This window comes from Ammodytes marinus, assembly GCF_949987685.1.
Source record: "Ammodytes marinus genome assembly, chromosome: 13".
Lineage (NCBI taxonomy): Eukaryota > Metazoa > Chordata > Actinopteri > Uranoscopiformes > Ammodytidae > Ammodytes > Ammodytes marinus.
The window spans coordinates 10,736,347-10,750,104 of NC_137217.1; the positions used below are offsets into that span (position 1 = coordinate 10,736,347).

General features: G+C 42.8%; 1 protein-coding gene across 13 annotated transcripts in view; it reads left to right on the forward strand.

The window, feature by feature from the left end:
• The window catches only part of ubr5 (ubiquitin protein ligase E3 component n-recognin 5), a 33,937-nt gene extending 20,259 nt beyond the window's left edge, over positions 1-13,678 (forward strand). For 5 of the 13 annotated variants that reach the window (XM_080039418.1, XM_080039424.1, XM_080039423.1 and 2 more), the window contains exons 36-58: positions 391-502; positions 626-778; positions 2,133-2,390; positions 2,782-3,050; positions 3,677-3,888; positions 4,325-4,558; positions 4,940-5,013; positions 5,127-5,299; positions 5,609-5,758; positions 6,055-6,272; positions 6,522-6,642; positions 7,039-7,411; positions 7,576-7,663; positions 7,758-7,902; positions 8,209-8,339; positions 8,545-8,605; positions 10,424-10,605; positions 10,736-10,820; positions 10,929-11,084; positions 11,572-11,685; positions 11,813-11,957; positions 12,073-12,158; positions 12,935-13,678. In XM_080039418.1, coding sequence (XP_079895544.1) covers positions 391-502; positions 626-778; positions 2,133-2,390; positions 2,782-3,050; positions 3,677-3,888; positions 4,325-4,558; positions 4,940-5,013; positions 5,127-5,299; positions 5,609-5,758; positions 6,055-6,272; positions 6,522-6,642; positions 7,039-7,411; positions 7,576-7,663; positions 7,758-7,902; positions 8,209-8,339; positions 8,545-8,605; positions 10,424-10,605; positions 10,736-10,820; positions 10,929-11,084; positions 11,572-11,685; positions 11,813-11,957; positions 12,073-12,158; positions 12,935-13,147 — 3,753 coding nt within the window. In that variant the 3' untranslated portion in view covers positions 13,148-13,678. The remainder of the gene's footprint in view (positions 1-390; positions 503-625; positions 779-2,132; positions 2,391-2,781; positions 3,051-3,676; positions 3,889-4,324; positions 4,559-4,939; positions 5,014-5,126; positions 5,300-5,608; positions 5,759-6,054; positions 6,273-6,521; positions 6,643-7,038; positions 7,412-7,575; positions 7,664-7,757; positions 7,903-8,208; positions 8,340-8,544; positions 8,606-10,423; positions 10,606-10,735; positions 10,821-10,928; positions 11,085-11,571; positions 11,686-11,812; positions 11,958-12,072; positions 12,159-12,934) is intronic. The other 8 variants (XM_080039427.1, XM_080039430.1, XM_080039428.1 and 5 more) reach the window with 3 other exon arrangements.
• Positions 13,679-13,758: the final 80 nt, after the last annotated feature.

Consider the following 13,758-nt stretch of genomic DNA (forward strand, 5'->3'; position numbering starts at 1 on the left):
GTGACTAGTTTCAATGCCATCCTAGCAAACGCTGTTATTTACACTGCAAAATGTTAAACAGAAATGTTTATAGTTTCATTTCTTTTGACACGGCACAGTTTGACCGTTCACGGTAACACTAGATCTGGCTTGCGTTTTCACTGCAGACAGTAACCGTACTTGGTAGGCGGGGTTTATGCCGGATGATAGCCGTGGTCAGAGTATATACAGTCTATGGGTCAGAGTCGTTGAATGGCGCTGGCTGCAGCAGCTATGCAACTATCGTGACATCATAGCAGCGGGACACAAAGTAGCCAGCCATTACATTTAATAAAGAGAAAGAACGCCACTGCGCGCCAGACTTCAATCAAAATGTCTTTTCTCAAAGGATCTGCTGTGTTTGTCTGTTAGGTTGAAGTTGTAGAGGGTGTAGCAGGTGAAGAAGACCATCATGACGACCAAGAGGAACCGGGAGAGGAGAATGCTGAGGCAGAAGGGCAGCATGATGAACATGATGAAGACGGTGAGACAGACACTCCTGTTTACAGGAATGAAAGGGAATTAATAACAATGAAATGGTTCCTAATTTCTCTGTGATAATGAGTAGGATCCGTTAAGTCATGCGTCTCTTTGTATCCGCTTTTAGGAAGTGACATGGAGTTGGATCTGCTGGCTGCAGCAGAAACAGAGAGCGACAGTGAAAGTAACCACAGCAACCAGGACAATGCCAGCGGCCGCAGGAGCGTCGTCACGGCAGCAACCGCTGGATCTGAAGCAGGTTGGTCAACAGCTGTTATGAGTTAAGGATCAACCTTCGATTTTCTTTTTAAATCCCCTCTCATAATACATTCTCCTCAAATTCTTAGTACTGTTCCCTTTTTCTGTGTGGAAACGTGCTCCCTTGTCTTATTGACCTCCTTTTGTATTTTTTCCAAATGTTTGTAAGGCTCCAACTGCTTACTAAAGACATATTGCATTTGTTTTGCTGCGCTGTGGTGTATTTCTCTCTCGAATTACAAACTAATTCAGGCCCTCACAAAATCATTAGTGCTCAACAGTCAGCCTTTGTGGGGTTCTATGTTTGGAGAGCTAATGACACAGCAGATAAAATGGTCCCTGGCTGAATACCCGATGTATTTCATTTGCAGGCAGTAGGGTGTCCTTGGCATTTCCTATTTTTGGTATGAGCTCCTCTTTACTTCAATGCATAATATACAAATGTCAGGGCAAGAGTGAATATGCAAAGTGCATACCCAGTTTCCTGCTGAGAGTTCCTTGAGTCCGTCCCTTTCGCTCACATCACGTTTACCAATGGCTCATTTTTTAACCAATCCTGTCCATCATCATCACAAGTGTAGTCTTGTTGTTCTTTCACCCAAATAACACACTAATAACGTGTACCTTTTCCAGATGGTGTGGTGTTATATTATCCTTGCTCTATTTCTTATTAATGATGATGTTGGTATTCTCACTCTGCATCTTCAGTACAAAAACCATTGCTGTTCTTTCCTCGAATGTAATTTCTAATAACCCTTAAGAAATGCAGAAAAATTAAAGGTGCCGTCAGTTATTCTGGAGGATGCTCGTTGTCGATTTTCTTTAAAAAAAATGTTTTGTGACTGAATCACTGATCACGATCCGCTACCTGTAAACACTGTGTGTGCGTTGAAAAATAAAATCCAGTGTTAATATACAGCCTAGGCTCTGTAAACTGGCCTGTTACTACGATGGGCCCCCTTTTTCTACACACAAGTTTACAGAACCCTATGGCTGTGTATTAACACCAGATTTTATTTTCAGCTCACGCACAGTACAGACAGGTAGTGGATCATGAGGAGATAGTCACTGATTTTGACAGTGATTTTATCAGCAAGCATTCTCCCGAATCGCTGACTGCACCTTTTTAAGTCACATGTTATTCAGCACAAGGCGATCAACAGTGTGCAGCTGTTGTCTTAATTTGGATCCTCAGTGTTTTTCACTGTCATTTTTGTCAAAGTGTTGTTTGGCCTTGTAGTGGTGTGACTCACTAACCCGCACTTCTGCCTGGATAAATCTGATGTGAAAGACAACAGAAAAGACAGGGTGAGATTAACACGCCATTAAACATCTCCTTTCTGTTTTTTTCTTCTTCATCCTCCTCCTCTGTGAAGGTGCCAGCAGTGTCCCTGCCTTCTTCTCAGAGGATGACTCCCAGTCCAATGACTCCAGCGACTCAGACAGCAGCAGCAGTCAGAGCGACGACGTGGACCAGGAGACCTTCCTAATGGACGAGCCTCTGGAAAGAACCACCAGCGCTTCACACGCCAACAGTGCAGCCCAGGCTCCTCGCTCCATGCAGTGGGCCGTTAGAAACACACCCAGCCAGAGGGCCACTGGAAGTGCTCCCTCCAGCTCCTCTACACCAGCTGGTCAGTGGAGCTTCGTCTGCTTTGTCTACATGGAACACCTAAATATAAAAGAAATGTTCTCTTTAATTTTACTGATATGAATTTCTTGGTATCAATGTAAAAATGTATTACTAATTTATAAAAAATATATTTTAAAAACGGGACTTAAATATTAGGCCACGGATGAGTTTACTCTTGCCTTCTCATGGATTTAGGAGCTAGTCTAGCGCTAAAAATTCTTGTGAAATACACAAGTCCTAAAATCAGGAGTGACACGCCCCTTATTTTTAAGAGTTACTCCTAAATCAACAAGTCAGGAGCTACTCTTAGCCTTAAGATGTTTTCTGAATACGGCCCCCGATGGCTTTCACAAAAACTATGTATATTAATTCTCCTTTTGTCTTGTTCACAGCGAGCTCCACAGGCCTGATATACATTGACCCTACCAACCTGCGTCGCTCCAGTGCTATCAGCTCCAGTGCTGCTGCCGCGGCGGCCGCTCTGGAGGCCAGTAACTCCAGCAGCTACCTGACCTCAGCCAGCAGCCTGGCCCGGGCCTACAGCATCGTCATCAGGCAGATCTCTGACCTCATGAGCCTCATTCCAAAGTACAACCACGTGGTCTACTCCCAGTACCCCGCTGCTGTCAAGCTCACCTACCAGGATGCAGTCAGCCTGCAGGTAAGAGACACTGCCACCGTGTGATGATCACAATAGAGATGCAGCCATTCTCAAGTATACATTTAGGATATACAATATCATTTTTTTAAAAATTGTTTGGGATTTTTTAAATGGTCACTGAACAAACCGCAAAAATGTAGAGAAAACAAAGGTAATCATCAGACTGTTTCCAGGTCATTTATCATCACCACCATTTCATTGCATCTTAACTGGTTAATTGTATCTGTGTGTTCTCATTTATGGTACTGCATGTTGCACCCCTAAGAAGCCATCCTATCTTATACACGGTGCTTTCCCATTAGCCTACTTCGACATCTGTATACAAGTCTGTTTCCCCTCCCAGATGCATTAGAATCCAGAAACTGCTTTGTAAAACTACACTTTGCAACACATTTAAATGTGACACAAGCTTATGTAGGCTCCTGTTTAGGGTTAACCATTACTTTTCTGGCCACACATCTTGAAGAGACACGTTTCAACTGTTCTGAATGACTAATAACAAATGAAACTGGCAGTAATTGTGAAACAGGAGATTCAGAGAGATATCAAAATATTGTTCCAAAAGATCCCTGTGTCTTCTGGAAAATAAGAAATCACAGTGAAATGTTTGTCCCGTGTTGTACCAGAACTACGTTGAAGAAAAGCTGATTCCCACCTGGAACTGGATGGTGTCCATCATGGATTCCACTGAGGCTCAGTTGCGCTACGGCTCAGCCCTGTCCTCAGCCGGAGACCCGGGTCACCCCAGTCACCCTCTCCACGCCTCGCAGCACTCTGCCCGCCGGGAACGCATGACAGCTCGCGAGGAGGCCAGCCTCCGCACACTGGAAGGACGAAGGTAAAAAATCAAATACATTCAATAATACAACTTTTGCAATTCTTCTTTTCACATACGTTTAAGATGGAGTAAGTCATTCTGGAAAATGCTTGTTGTCAAAATCAAATCACTTAAGAAAAATAAAATAAAAATGAATGTCACAATAGGCTACCTGTCCGTACTGTGTGTGTGCACGCTGGGGGAAAAAATCCAGAGTTAATACAAAGCCCAGGCTCTGTAAACTGATATTCACTGATTTTGACAAAGTGTACTCGAGGATCGCTGACTCCACCTTTTTTAATATTAGTCTTGGGAGTTGTTGGTACACACAATCTAACAAGAAGACCTGAGACAACTACAGGAAACATTTAGGAATTCAAAAAATAATTTGGTCGACATTAGAAGTTCCATATGTGTGAAATGTACTAACTTGTTTTGTGTTGTGTATTTGTTTCAGGAGAGCAGCGACGTTGCTAACAGCTCGCCAGGGCATGATGTCCGCACGGGGCGACTTCCTGAACTACGCCTTATCACTGATGCGTTCCCATAACGATGAGCACTCTGATGTGCTTCCTGTGCTGGACGTGTGCTCTCTGAAACACGTGGCGTATGTTTTCCAGGCTCTTATCTATTGGATTAAGGCCATGAACCAGCAGACCACTTTGGACACTACACAGATGGACAGAAAGAGGTACATGAAGTTAAAAAGGGATAATACTATCTTTTATATTCAAAAACTGAGGCTAAACTTCAGCTGCAGCATAATTGTGTTTCTTTACATCTAAAAAGAGGAAATCCCACAAAACATTAGTTTTTTTGAAATGGCCATTTCTTGTATTTAAGTTGAAATCTGCGTCACTACACAACTGAAATATCACAATTTGCTTACACCACACACTCTCGGGAACAACCCACTTTTCACACTCTTTTGTATATTGTCTTTCTTTGAAATTAATAGCAAGAACAATGGACTTTGTGCTGTTTGATTAACCATTATTTACGTTCAACACTTCTTTAGCTGCATGTGACTGGTTTTTTTCACAGTATCATTCATCCAACTTTTATTTTGCAGGAATCGAGAGATTTTGGAACTGGGTTTGGACAATGAAGATTCTGAACATGAGAACGATGAAGACACCAATCAAAGTAAGGCAGAAAATGTGATATTTAATAAAAGTCTATAAGTAATACATATCTAAGAGCTGTTTGGTCATTTGAATGTGTATACTGACAGTTGATTTGTTCCTGCTGTGCCTCAGGTTCAACTCTGCAGGACAAGGACGAGGACCAGGTTCCAGCTGAAACGGGTCAGAACCACCCGTTCTTCCGTCGCTCGGACTCCATGACCTTCCTGGGCTGCATCCCTCCCAACCCCTTTGATGTTCCCCTGGCCGAGGCCATTCCCCTGGCAGACCAGCCCCACCTCCTGCAGGTCTCAACCACTGCTCATTCTCTCCTCAGTCAAAATGAAAGCATTAAAGACACACAGTCTGAAACCTACATACATTTAACAGCGCACTGTTTGTTTTTGAGATTATGTGTCTTTTCATTGGTTTATGGAGTAGTTGTAGCCAGCAGTGTATACTTGTAGTGATAGATCACAGAGCTAGTAGAATACTACACAAACACATTAGACAGCATACAGTTATTAGTATAACTGACATAACCTTTTACCATGATATTTATATACTGGCTGAATGGATTCCTTTGCTTCAACCTGATTTTTCTTCTTGTCTAACAGCCTAATGCAAGGAAGGAGGACCTGTTTGGTCGTCCCTCTCAGAGCTTATACTCTTCCTCCTACATGGCAACTAAAGGCCTGGCTGAGTCCAGCATGGACAGAAACTGCCTGGAGGTAAACATGGGCTCCTCTCTACCCTCCCCCTCTCAGGTATACTACCACTCTTCACTGGACAAACATGCTGCCAGCTGTCTTCTAATATCCACACATTACAAAAAAAATTGAAACATTACAGTAACTACACTTTAAAATACAGAGCCTGTCAAAACTATCCAGCATTAAGAAATAATGGATATTTTGGGTAGTCCTTTTGCTCACACTGAAAATCAAGTGCGGATATTTGAACACAGCCTGTGTTCTGTGTGTCATTTTCATTCTATCTTCATCGCACTGTCATCACCTCAAGATCTGTTCACATTAGTAAAGAACTGCTCTGAACCCAACAGATCCTGCCCACTAAGATGTCTTACTCAGCCAACCTGAAGAACGTGATGAGTATGGAAACTAGCCAGCGCAGTACTGGGAACCAGTCTCTGGCAGATCAGGAGATGGAGGCTTCTAAACCAGGCCCCTCTCCCCATGACCTCGCTGCCCAGCTCAAGAGCAGCCTGCTGGCTGAGATCGGCCTCACCGAGAGTGATGGACCTCCTCTACCGTCATTCAGGTACCAAAACACTCATCTGTGCTTGTGTGATGTTTCATAGAAACATTTCAACTTATACAAACAAAATGTGGAACTTGCATCAGTAAAATGCCACACCATGGGACTAATAATAGTAATACTGGGCAGAAGAAAAAACTGCCAGAATAAAACCTCAAATGTTTCAATAAACTGTAATAAAGTAACAATATGCCAAATTAAATGAAATTACAGTATAAAATATTGTTCCCCCTTTCTCATGTGTCTGTCCAGGCCTCACTGTAGTTTCATGGGGATGATGATCTCACACGACATGCTGCTAGGCCGCTGGCGTCTGTCACTGGAGCTCTTTGGTCGTGTCTTTATGGAGGATGTCGGAGCTGAGCCTGGATCGGTACATTTTTATCTGATTTTCCTTTTTAAACTATGTAAAAAGCAACGAGAGATTGCCCCTACCCTCTTTTATTTTTTATACTATTGGCATTCCAATAGTCTTCATTCTTATACTTGTGGAATGAACTATTGTGAATTAAACCTGGCTTGAAATGGCTGAAACATAGTGTGAGTATTTCAAAAGTGTCCTTGTGTGAGAGAGTTAAAGTAAGGTCTGTCTGACCTCAGCAGTCTAATCCAATATTTACTGGTGTGTTTGTGTTGGGTTGGTCTCACAATCAAGCTGATTGTGAGAGCCGTTTAGACCCGCAGACAAGCAACACAAATAGTTAATGGTAGTGGTGGCCTAGATGTTAGACAGCGGGCTCATAATGATTTTGTCTTTTGGTTTATCCAGATCCTCACAGAGCTGGGAGGCTTTGAGGTGAAGGAATCAAAGTTCCGACGGGAGATGGAGAAGCTGAGGAACCTGCAGTCTCGTGACCTGGCCCTGGAGGTGGACCGGGACAGGGACCAGCTCATCCAGCAGACCATGCGTCAGCTCAACACACACTTTGGTAGACGCTGCACCACCACTCCCATGGCCGTGCACCGGGTCAAGGTCACCTTTAAAGATGAGCCGGGCGAGGGCAGCGGCGTGGCACGCAGCTTCTACACAGCCATCGCCCTGGCCCTCCTGTCCAACGACAAGCTGCCCAATCTAGACTGTGTTCAGAGTGTCAGCAAGGGCATGCAGGCCAGCAGTACGTGTCATCACGATTACAATTCAAGTATGGCAATAAATAGAAACTATACTGTATTAATGAACTTGTTTCATTGTTACACTCCTTACTGATGCTTAAAGAAGTTATCACACAAGTACAACACATTTTTACATTTAAAGTATACACTAAAAGGTGAAGTTGTTCTATTCATTGTGTATTTGTGTGTGTAGATCTCATGCAGCGCTTGAGAAACAGAGACCGGGAAAGAGAGAGGAGAAGTGGAGGTCTTCGAGCAGGATCTCGGAGAGACCGTGACAGGTAAAGTCCATATTAACCTATCTATTCCCCTTTTACAATAAGCGAGAATACTTCCTGTGTGTGAGATTGAGACAAACCTGCTTGTGTTCTGCAGGGACTCACGGAGGCAGCTGTCCATAGACACTAGGCCATTCAGGCCTTCTTCAGAGGGAAACCCCAGTGATGAGCCTGACCCCCTGCCTGCACACAGACAAGCCCTGGGTGAAAGGCTCTACCCACGTGTGCATGCAATGCAACCGGTAAGAAATCTTCTGCTTCTGTCAAAGGTCTGTGTTACCAAAATTAATCAATCGACTTGACTGTTACCAGATTTGTATGAAATTGGCGTTGCACATTTAAACAGAAGGACAAAGAAACCCATTGATTTTCTAGAGCACATGACTTTTACTTTGCTGTCATCAAACCACATCCATTTTCAAAAGAGAGAAAACATACTTTGACTGTTTGTCTGTATAAGTGCACATATGACTACCAGTCTGTCTAACTGGAACAATTGATGGTTTTACTTCAGCGTACTTAGGCCAGCTGTATGTTTGTCTCCTTAGGCGTTTGCCAGTAAAATCACAGGCATGTTGCTGGAGCTGTCACCTGCCCAGCTGCTGCTGCTGCTGGCTAGTGAGGATTCTCTCAGGGCCAGGGTGGAGGAGGCCATGGAGCTTCTCATTGCACATGGAAGGTAACACAACCTGATCAGCCACACAGATATTGATGCTTAACCGAGTGACCCATTGTCAGCTCGAAACACAAGAGACAAAGACTTTGAAAACAGGACAATAGAAGTGCTGTAAGACACTGTCGACAAAATGAAATAGTTGAAGAATTCCCTTGCATCATAAAGTTTCATGAACTAATTGAAACCCCTCTGTGTCCATCTCTTCCAGGGAAAATGGTGCTGACAGCATACTGGACCTGGGTCTGCTGGAGGCTCCAGAAAAAGCACAAGTAAACTCAAAATCCCTGTTTCCACTTTATACAGTTCCAAAATGTGAAGTTACTTTTGTTAATAATAAAAGTTAACCATCTGGTCTTGTTTGGCATATGAACTAACTAGTGCTGTCAGTTTAACGCGTTATTAACGGCGTTAACGCAAACCCATTTTAACGGCGTCAATTTTTTTATCGCGCGATTAATGCTCGTCATGGCCTAGGAAAGGTTGTGGTTTTTTCACATGCTGTTGTATCAACTAGTAATGTTAGAAGAACTGAAACACCACAAACTATACATATGGCTCGCATTTAAAGGCCAAGACACACCAGCCCGATAATCGCCGTCGTCAAAAAAAAAGACGAATCTGTTTGGTGTGTGCCGTGACGTCGGCCAACGTAGAGGTCGTCGGGCTTGTTTTGAGCCTGTCGGCCGCCGATTGAACATGTTCAATCGACGGCCGACCGTCTTTCATTTGGAGCAATTTGATTGGTGGAGGGCTAGCGAATCAGTGAAGCCCGGAAGTGAGGCGGGTAGCACAAACAGCTAACAACAGCTAGCCATCGTTTTAATGTGTTTGTTTGTTTCGTTTTGAGAGTACTCGCATGCATCAACCCTTGTTGACTGCTCGACACCATGCTCGACACTCTCTGCTAAAAATTGTGCTCTTATGGTCCATAAATATAAATACGTATTTCTATCTATGTTTATGCTCTAGAGAGCTGTCCCATCATTTCCGGCTTTCGTATTTTTTCGGGCCACAATACAGATTAGCGCCGCCTGCTGTTGTGGAGACATTACGTCCCGCGCAAGCGCAGAGCGTACGGAAAATAAGCAGTCGACTCGGTGTGTTCTTCGGCCGCGACGGGAAGACTGGAGCTTCCTGAAACGGCCGACTCCATTTTTTGCATAGTCGGAACAAGTCGGACTGGTGTGTCCTGGCCTTTAGTTACTGTCAATTCAAACGGAACATGTCCTACAGCGTAATTTCACATTAAAATCATTTAACTGGCAAAACGGCAAAACGTCAAGTCAATTCTGACTTATTTTTAAGCAGAAACCGGAATCTAGCACTTCCTAGCTCAGCTGCGCGACCTTCACTAGTAGAGTCTTCCGTGTGTGACTCGGGGACTACGCGGAAAAGAACAGAAAAGAAAGCCTGTAATTTGCAAAAGTCCTACTTATAACCCTGCACGCACACCAAAACCTGTTAGTGGCAGCCGGCAGTCATTAATTTTCGCTACGAAGCCTCGGCTGCAGCAGCACCATGGCAACCACCTGCACGCAGGCATAGTGTGTCCACTCCACACAGTCTGAAATAAGCCATGGATGAAAGACTCCCAAAACATTTAGGCCTACAACAACCAGTTTAATTTAGCCTTAATACTAATTTGTTTTATATACCTTATGTTGTTTTATGGTTTGGTTTTTAAATAAAAAAAAGAAGTTCCAAGGGTAGGGTGGGGGGGGGGGGTCTATATTGTTATTTGCACTGAATTGCAAATTATGATATTTTGGAAGAAATACACTGAATTACAATGGTGTAGACATCATTGTAATTCAGTGTATGTCTTCTTAAATATCATAATTAGAATGGGTGTGATAAGAGCATTAAAATGAGAAAAAATAATGGGACAAAAAGAAATCAAGGGACATTCAGGCTAGAATAAATAAAAATGTGATTAATCGCGAGTTAACTATGACATTAATGCGATTAAATATTTTAATCGTTTGACAGCACTAGAACTAACAGTTACTTCCTCCAACCTAATATGATTTTTTTTCAACCTTACAACACCTAACAGTCCTCCTTTGCTCTCTTTTGTGTGGTTGTAGCAACAGGAGAACCGCAAGCGTCATGGCTCCAACCGCAGTGTGGTTGACATGGAGCTGGACGACCCAGATGACGGTGATGATAACGCGCCTCTCTTCTACCAGCCGGGCAAACGAGGCTTCTACTCCCCTCGGCCCGGCAAGAACACTGAAGCCAGGCTCAACTGCTTCCGTAACATTGGCAGGTAATGTGTCATCTTCTTTTTTTGGTCAAACAAGGAGAGATGTTATATTCAGTTAGTTCTCTTTAGAGAAATATGTCAATTATTTAACAAAGTAGGAAACATTACATTGAATATTGTATTTTCTCTACAGAATACTGGGGTTGTGTCTGCTTCAGAATGAACTCTGTCCAATCACGTTGAACAGACATGTCATCAAAGTGCTGCTTGGTAGGAAGGTAGGTCAATGTGTTTAAAACTGCGTTCTTGCACCTACAGTAAGACCCTGCTCCATGATGTTGCTGCTTGTCATAATGGAGTTGTAAATGTTATGTTTGTTCCTGCAGGTGAACTGGCATGACTTTGCATTCTTCGACCCTGTCATGTATGAGAGCCTGCGGCAGCTGATCCGCCATTCTCAGGCTGGTGAAGCAGAAGCAGTGTTTGCTGCCATGGACTTGGCCTTCGCTATTGACCTCTGCAAAGAGGAAGGGGCCGGACAGGTAAAGGAACTACACTGACATTGTGACACTAAATGATAATACTAATCGCTAACAAATGAATTCTTAGCTTGTATTCTTCAGAATTAAACTAGTACTGCATTACAATGGTGAGGGTGCAGTGACCTGCTAAAGGCACAAGTGAGAACCAAGGAGTAATCATTTACATTCATTGTAACACTGAAGTTACAAAGCTACCCAAAAAGTTACAGTTTCACTTTTGTCCTTTACGGCAGCAGGGCCCACAGTTGGGTTTATCAAACATATTCTAGTCTTACGTTTGGTTTTAGGTGCCTTTTTAGAATTATTATGTTTTGATCTAAGATGATAGAATTATTCAATACTAGGAATCACATGTAGAGTATATGTTGATCAAACTCTACAAATATTATAAGGTGCACTTAACATCACAAAAAGAGTGGAAAGATATGATGCATATGTTTATGCCATAAGCAAAGTGTTTAATGATGCTGTATTTGTCCTGGTTCAGGTGGAGCTTTTGACTGGTGGAGTCAACATGCCAGTAACTCCCCTCAACGTGTACGAGTATGTGAGGAAGTATGCCGAGCACAGGATGCTGGTGGTGGCTGAGCAGCCTCTCCATGTAAGTAAAACCATTTAAACTACCTCTTCATTGGCTGTGAACAAAGTGTGACAGACTGACTTTGCAACACAGACAAATGTTTATTTTCCGATGCGACCATTGTGACGTGTGCTTGTGTGTCTCCTAGGCAATGAGGAAGGGTCTGTTGGATGTCCTGCCTAAGAACGCCCTGGAGGACCTGACGGCAGAAGACTTCAGGCTGCTGGTCAATGGCTGTGGAGAAGTCAACGTCCAGATGCTCATTAGCTTCACCTCCTTCAACGATGAGTCTGGTATGCTGCTCTGTCTGCATCCTCTCTGCTCTGTGTTTGCCTTTGTCATATCACTGTGTGCTGTTATGCATTTTGCTTCAACATATTAAGCAAAGGCTTGTGCTTCACCCAACAGGGGAAAATGCAGACAAACTGCTGCAGTTTAAACGCTGGTTTTGGTCCATAGTGGAGAAGATGAGCATGACTGAGAGGCAAGATCTGGTAAGTCTGTTCTCAGCATAATTCTCCTTGAAAAATTAAAGAGACTCACAAAGGCTCTCAGTAATGCAGTGCTTAGCATTGTTGGTACATGACATGAGGTTCAAATTAAAGATTAAAATTTACAGAGCGTTCTAAATCAGATCCTCAATGCAGATGAAGTCTCTGAACAGTTTTGGTGCTTTTTATGGAATAATGAAAATGTGTTATTACTTTATTGCATGTCTTTTATTTTTAGCCTTGCTTGCAGAAGTGTGAGGCTAATAGGCTGCATGTGTGTCACGGGTTGGTCTTGGTTAGGAGGTCAGTACAGCCCACTTTAGTTTAGAGGGGCCCCTAATGGGGTCTTTACGCTTTTTAAGTCTGGTCACACTACAGTGGCAACATTCTGCACGACTGCCTTACACAATATCCTTGCTACAATAATGGTTTCAGCTGTTGTTGTAGCTGTGCATTCAAATTGGTGAAATTAAAAGCAACTAGGTGTTGGTCAGTGAAATGTCAGTTTTGTTTTGTTTCTCTCCCTCTTTCTTCTGCTGGTTCTTTGTTTCTCTCCTTTGTCCTACATTACATTTATCATGTGATTGCTAAAATAAAATTACTGAAACAAATTATGGGGAGAAACGTATGGAAGTAAAATCAACCCCCCTAAATCCATTTGAAGGTGTATTAACATGCATGCATTTATTAATATATTTTGTGCAAAGCCTGTCAAACAGTTTTTCTATAATTTCTCACAGTTGCTATGAAGTGTGAGTACTAATTGTCAATTTGGTCAGGTGTACTTCTGGACCTCAAGCCCTTCTCTGCCCGCCAGCGAGGAGGGCTTCCAGCCGATGCCCTCCATCACCATCCGGCCTCCAGACGACCAGCATCTCCCCACAGCCAACACCTGCATCTCACGTCTCTACGTGCCACTCTATTCTTCAAAACAGATACTCAAACAGAAACTCCTGCTAGCCATTAAGACCAAGAATTTTGGTTTTGTGTAGAGGTTTGACAGAAAAGAGTTTAAAAAAGGAAAAAAATTAAAACCTGTTTACTGTTGTGTAATATTTACCTAGCTCCATTTTTGTAGATTTATTTTTTGTCTATACAATTTTATGAAATTCGACATACTGTCGCTATCTCCCCAGGCGGTAATATTTGTTTGTGTTGTGAACACAAACAGCTTGTTATTTTTATTTCAATTTTTATTGTTTTTTTTTCTTTTGTGTTAATGAGGAAGAGGTATACAGTCCAGAACATTCCTGCATTGGCACTGTAAAATGTAAAGCCCACAGCCCTGCTCTTATTGGCTTAAACCTTGCTTCCCAGGAATGTGGTTTGACAGAAGGCTGTCTGCCGAAACCCAGCCAAAGATGACAGCAGTAGAAGTATTTAAAAGAAGAAAAGAAGACGCACTGTGATTATAAGTTTTTTTCCTTCCCTAGAAAAGTACTATCACTGACAGTTCACTGCTGCCTTTGTGGAAAGTCCTCTTTTTCTTGTACAGGGGGAGTAGGGAATTTCAAAATAAACTTGGATGCAAATAAGTTGTTCGGTCTCAATTTATTTTTCAGTCCTGTATGTTAAGAGCTGTGTATCAATGTGTGTATCATTT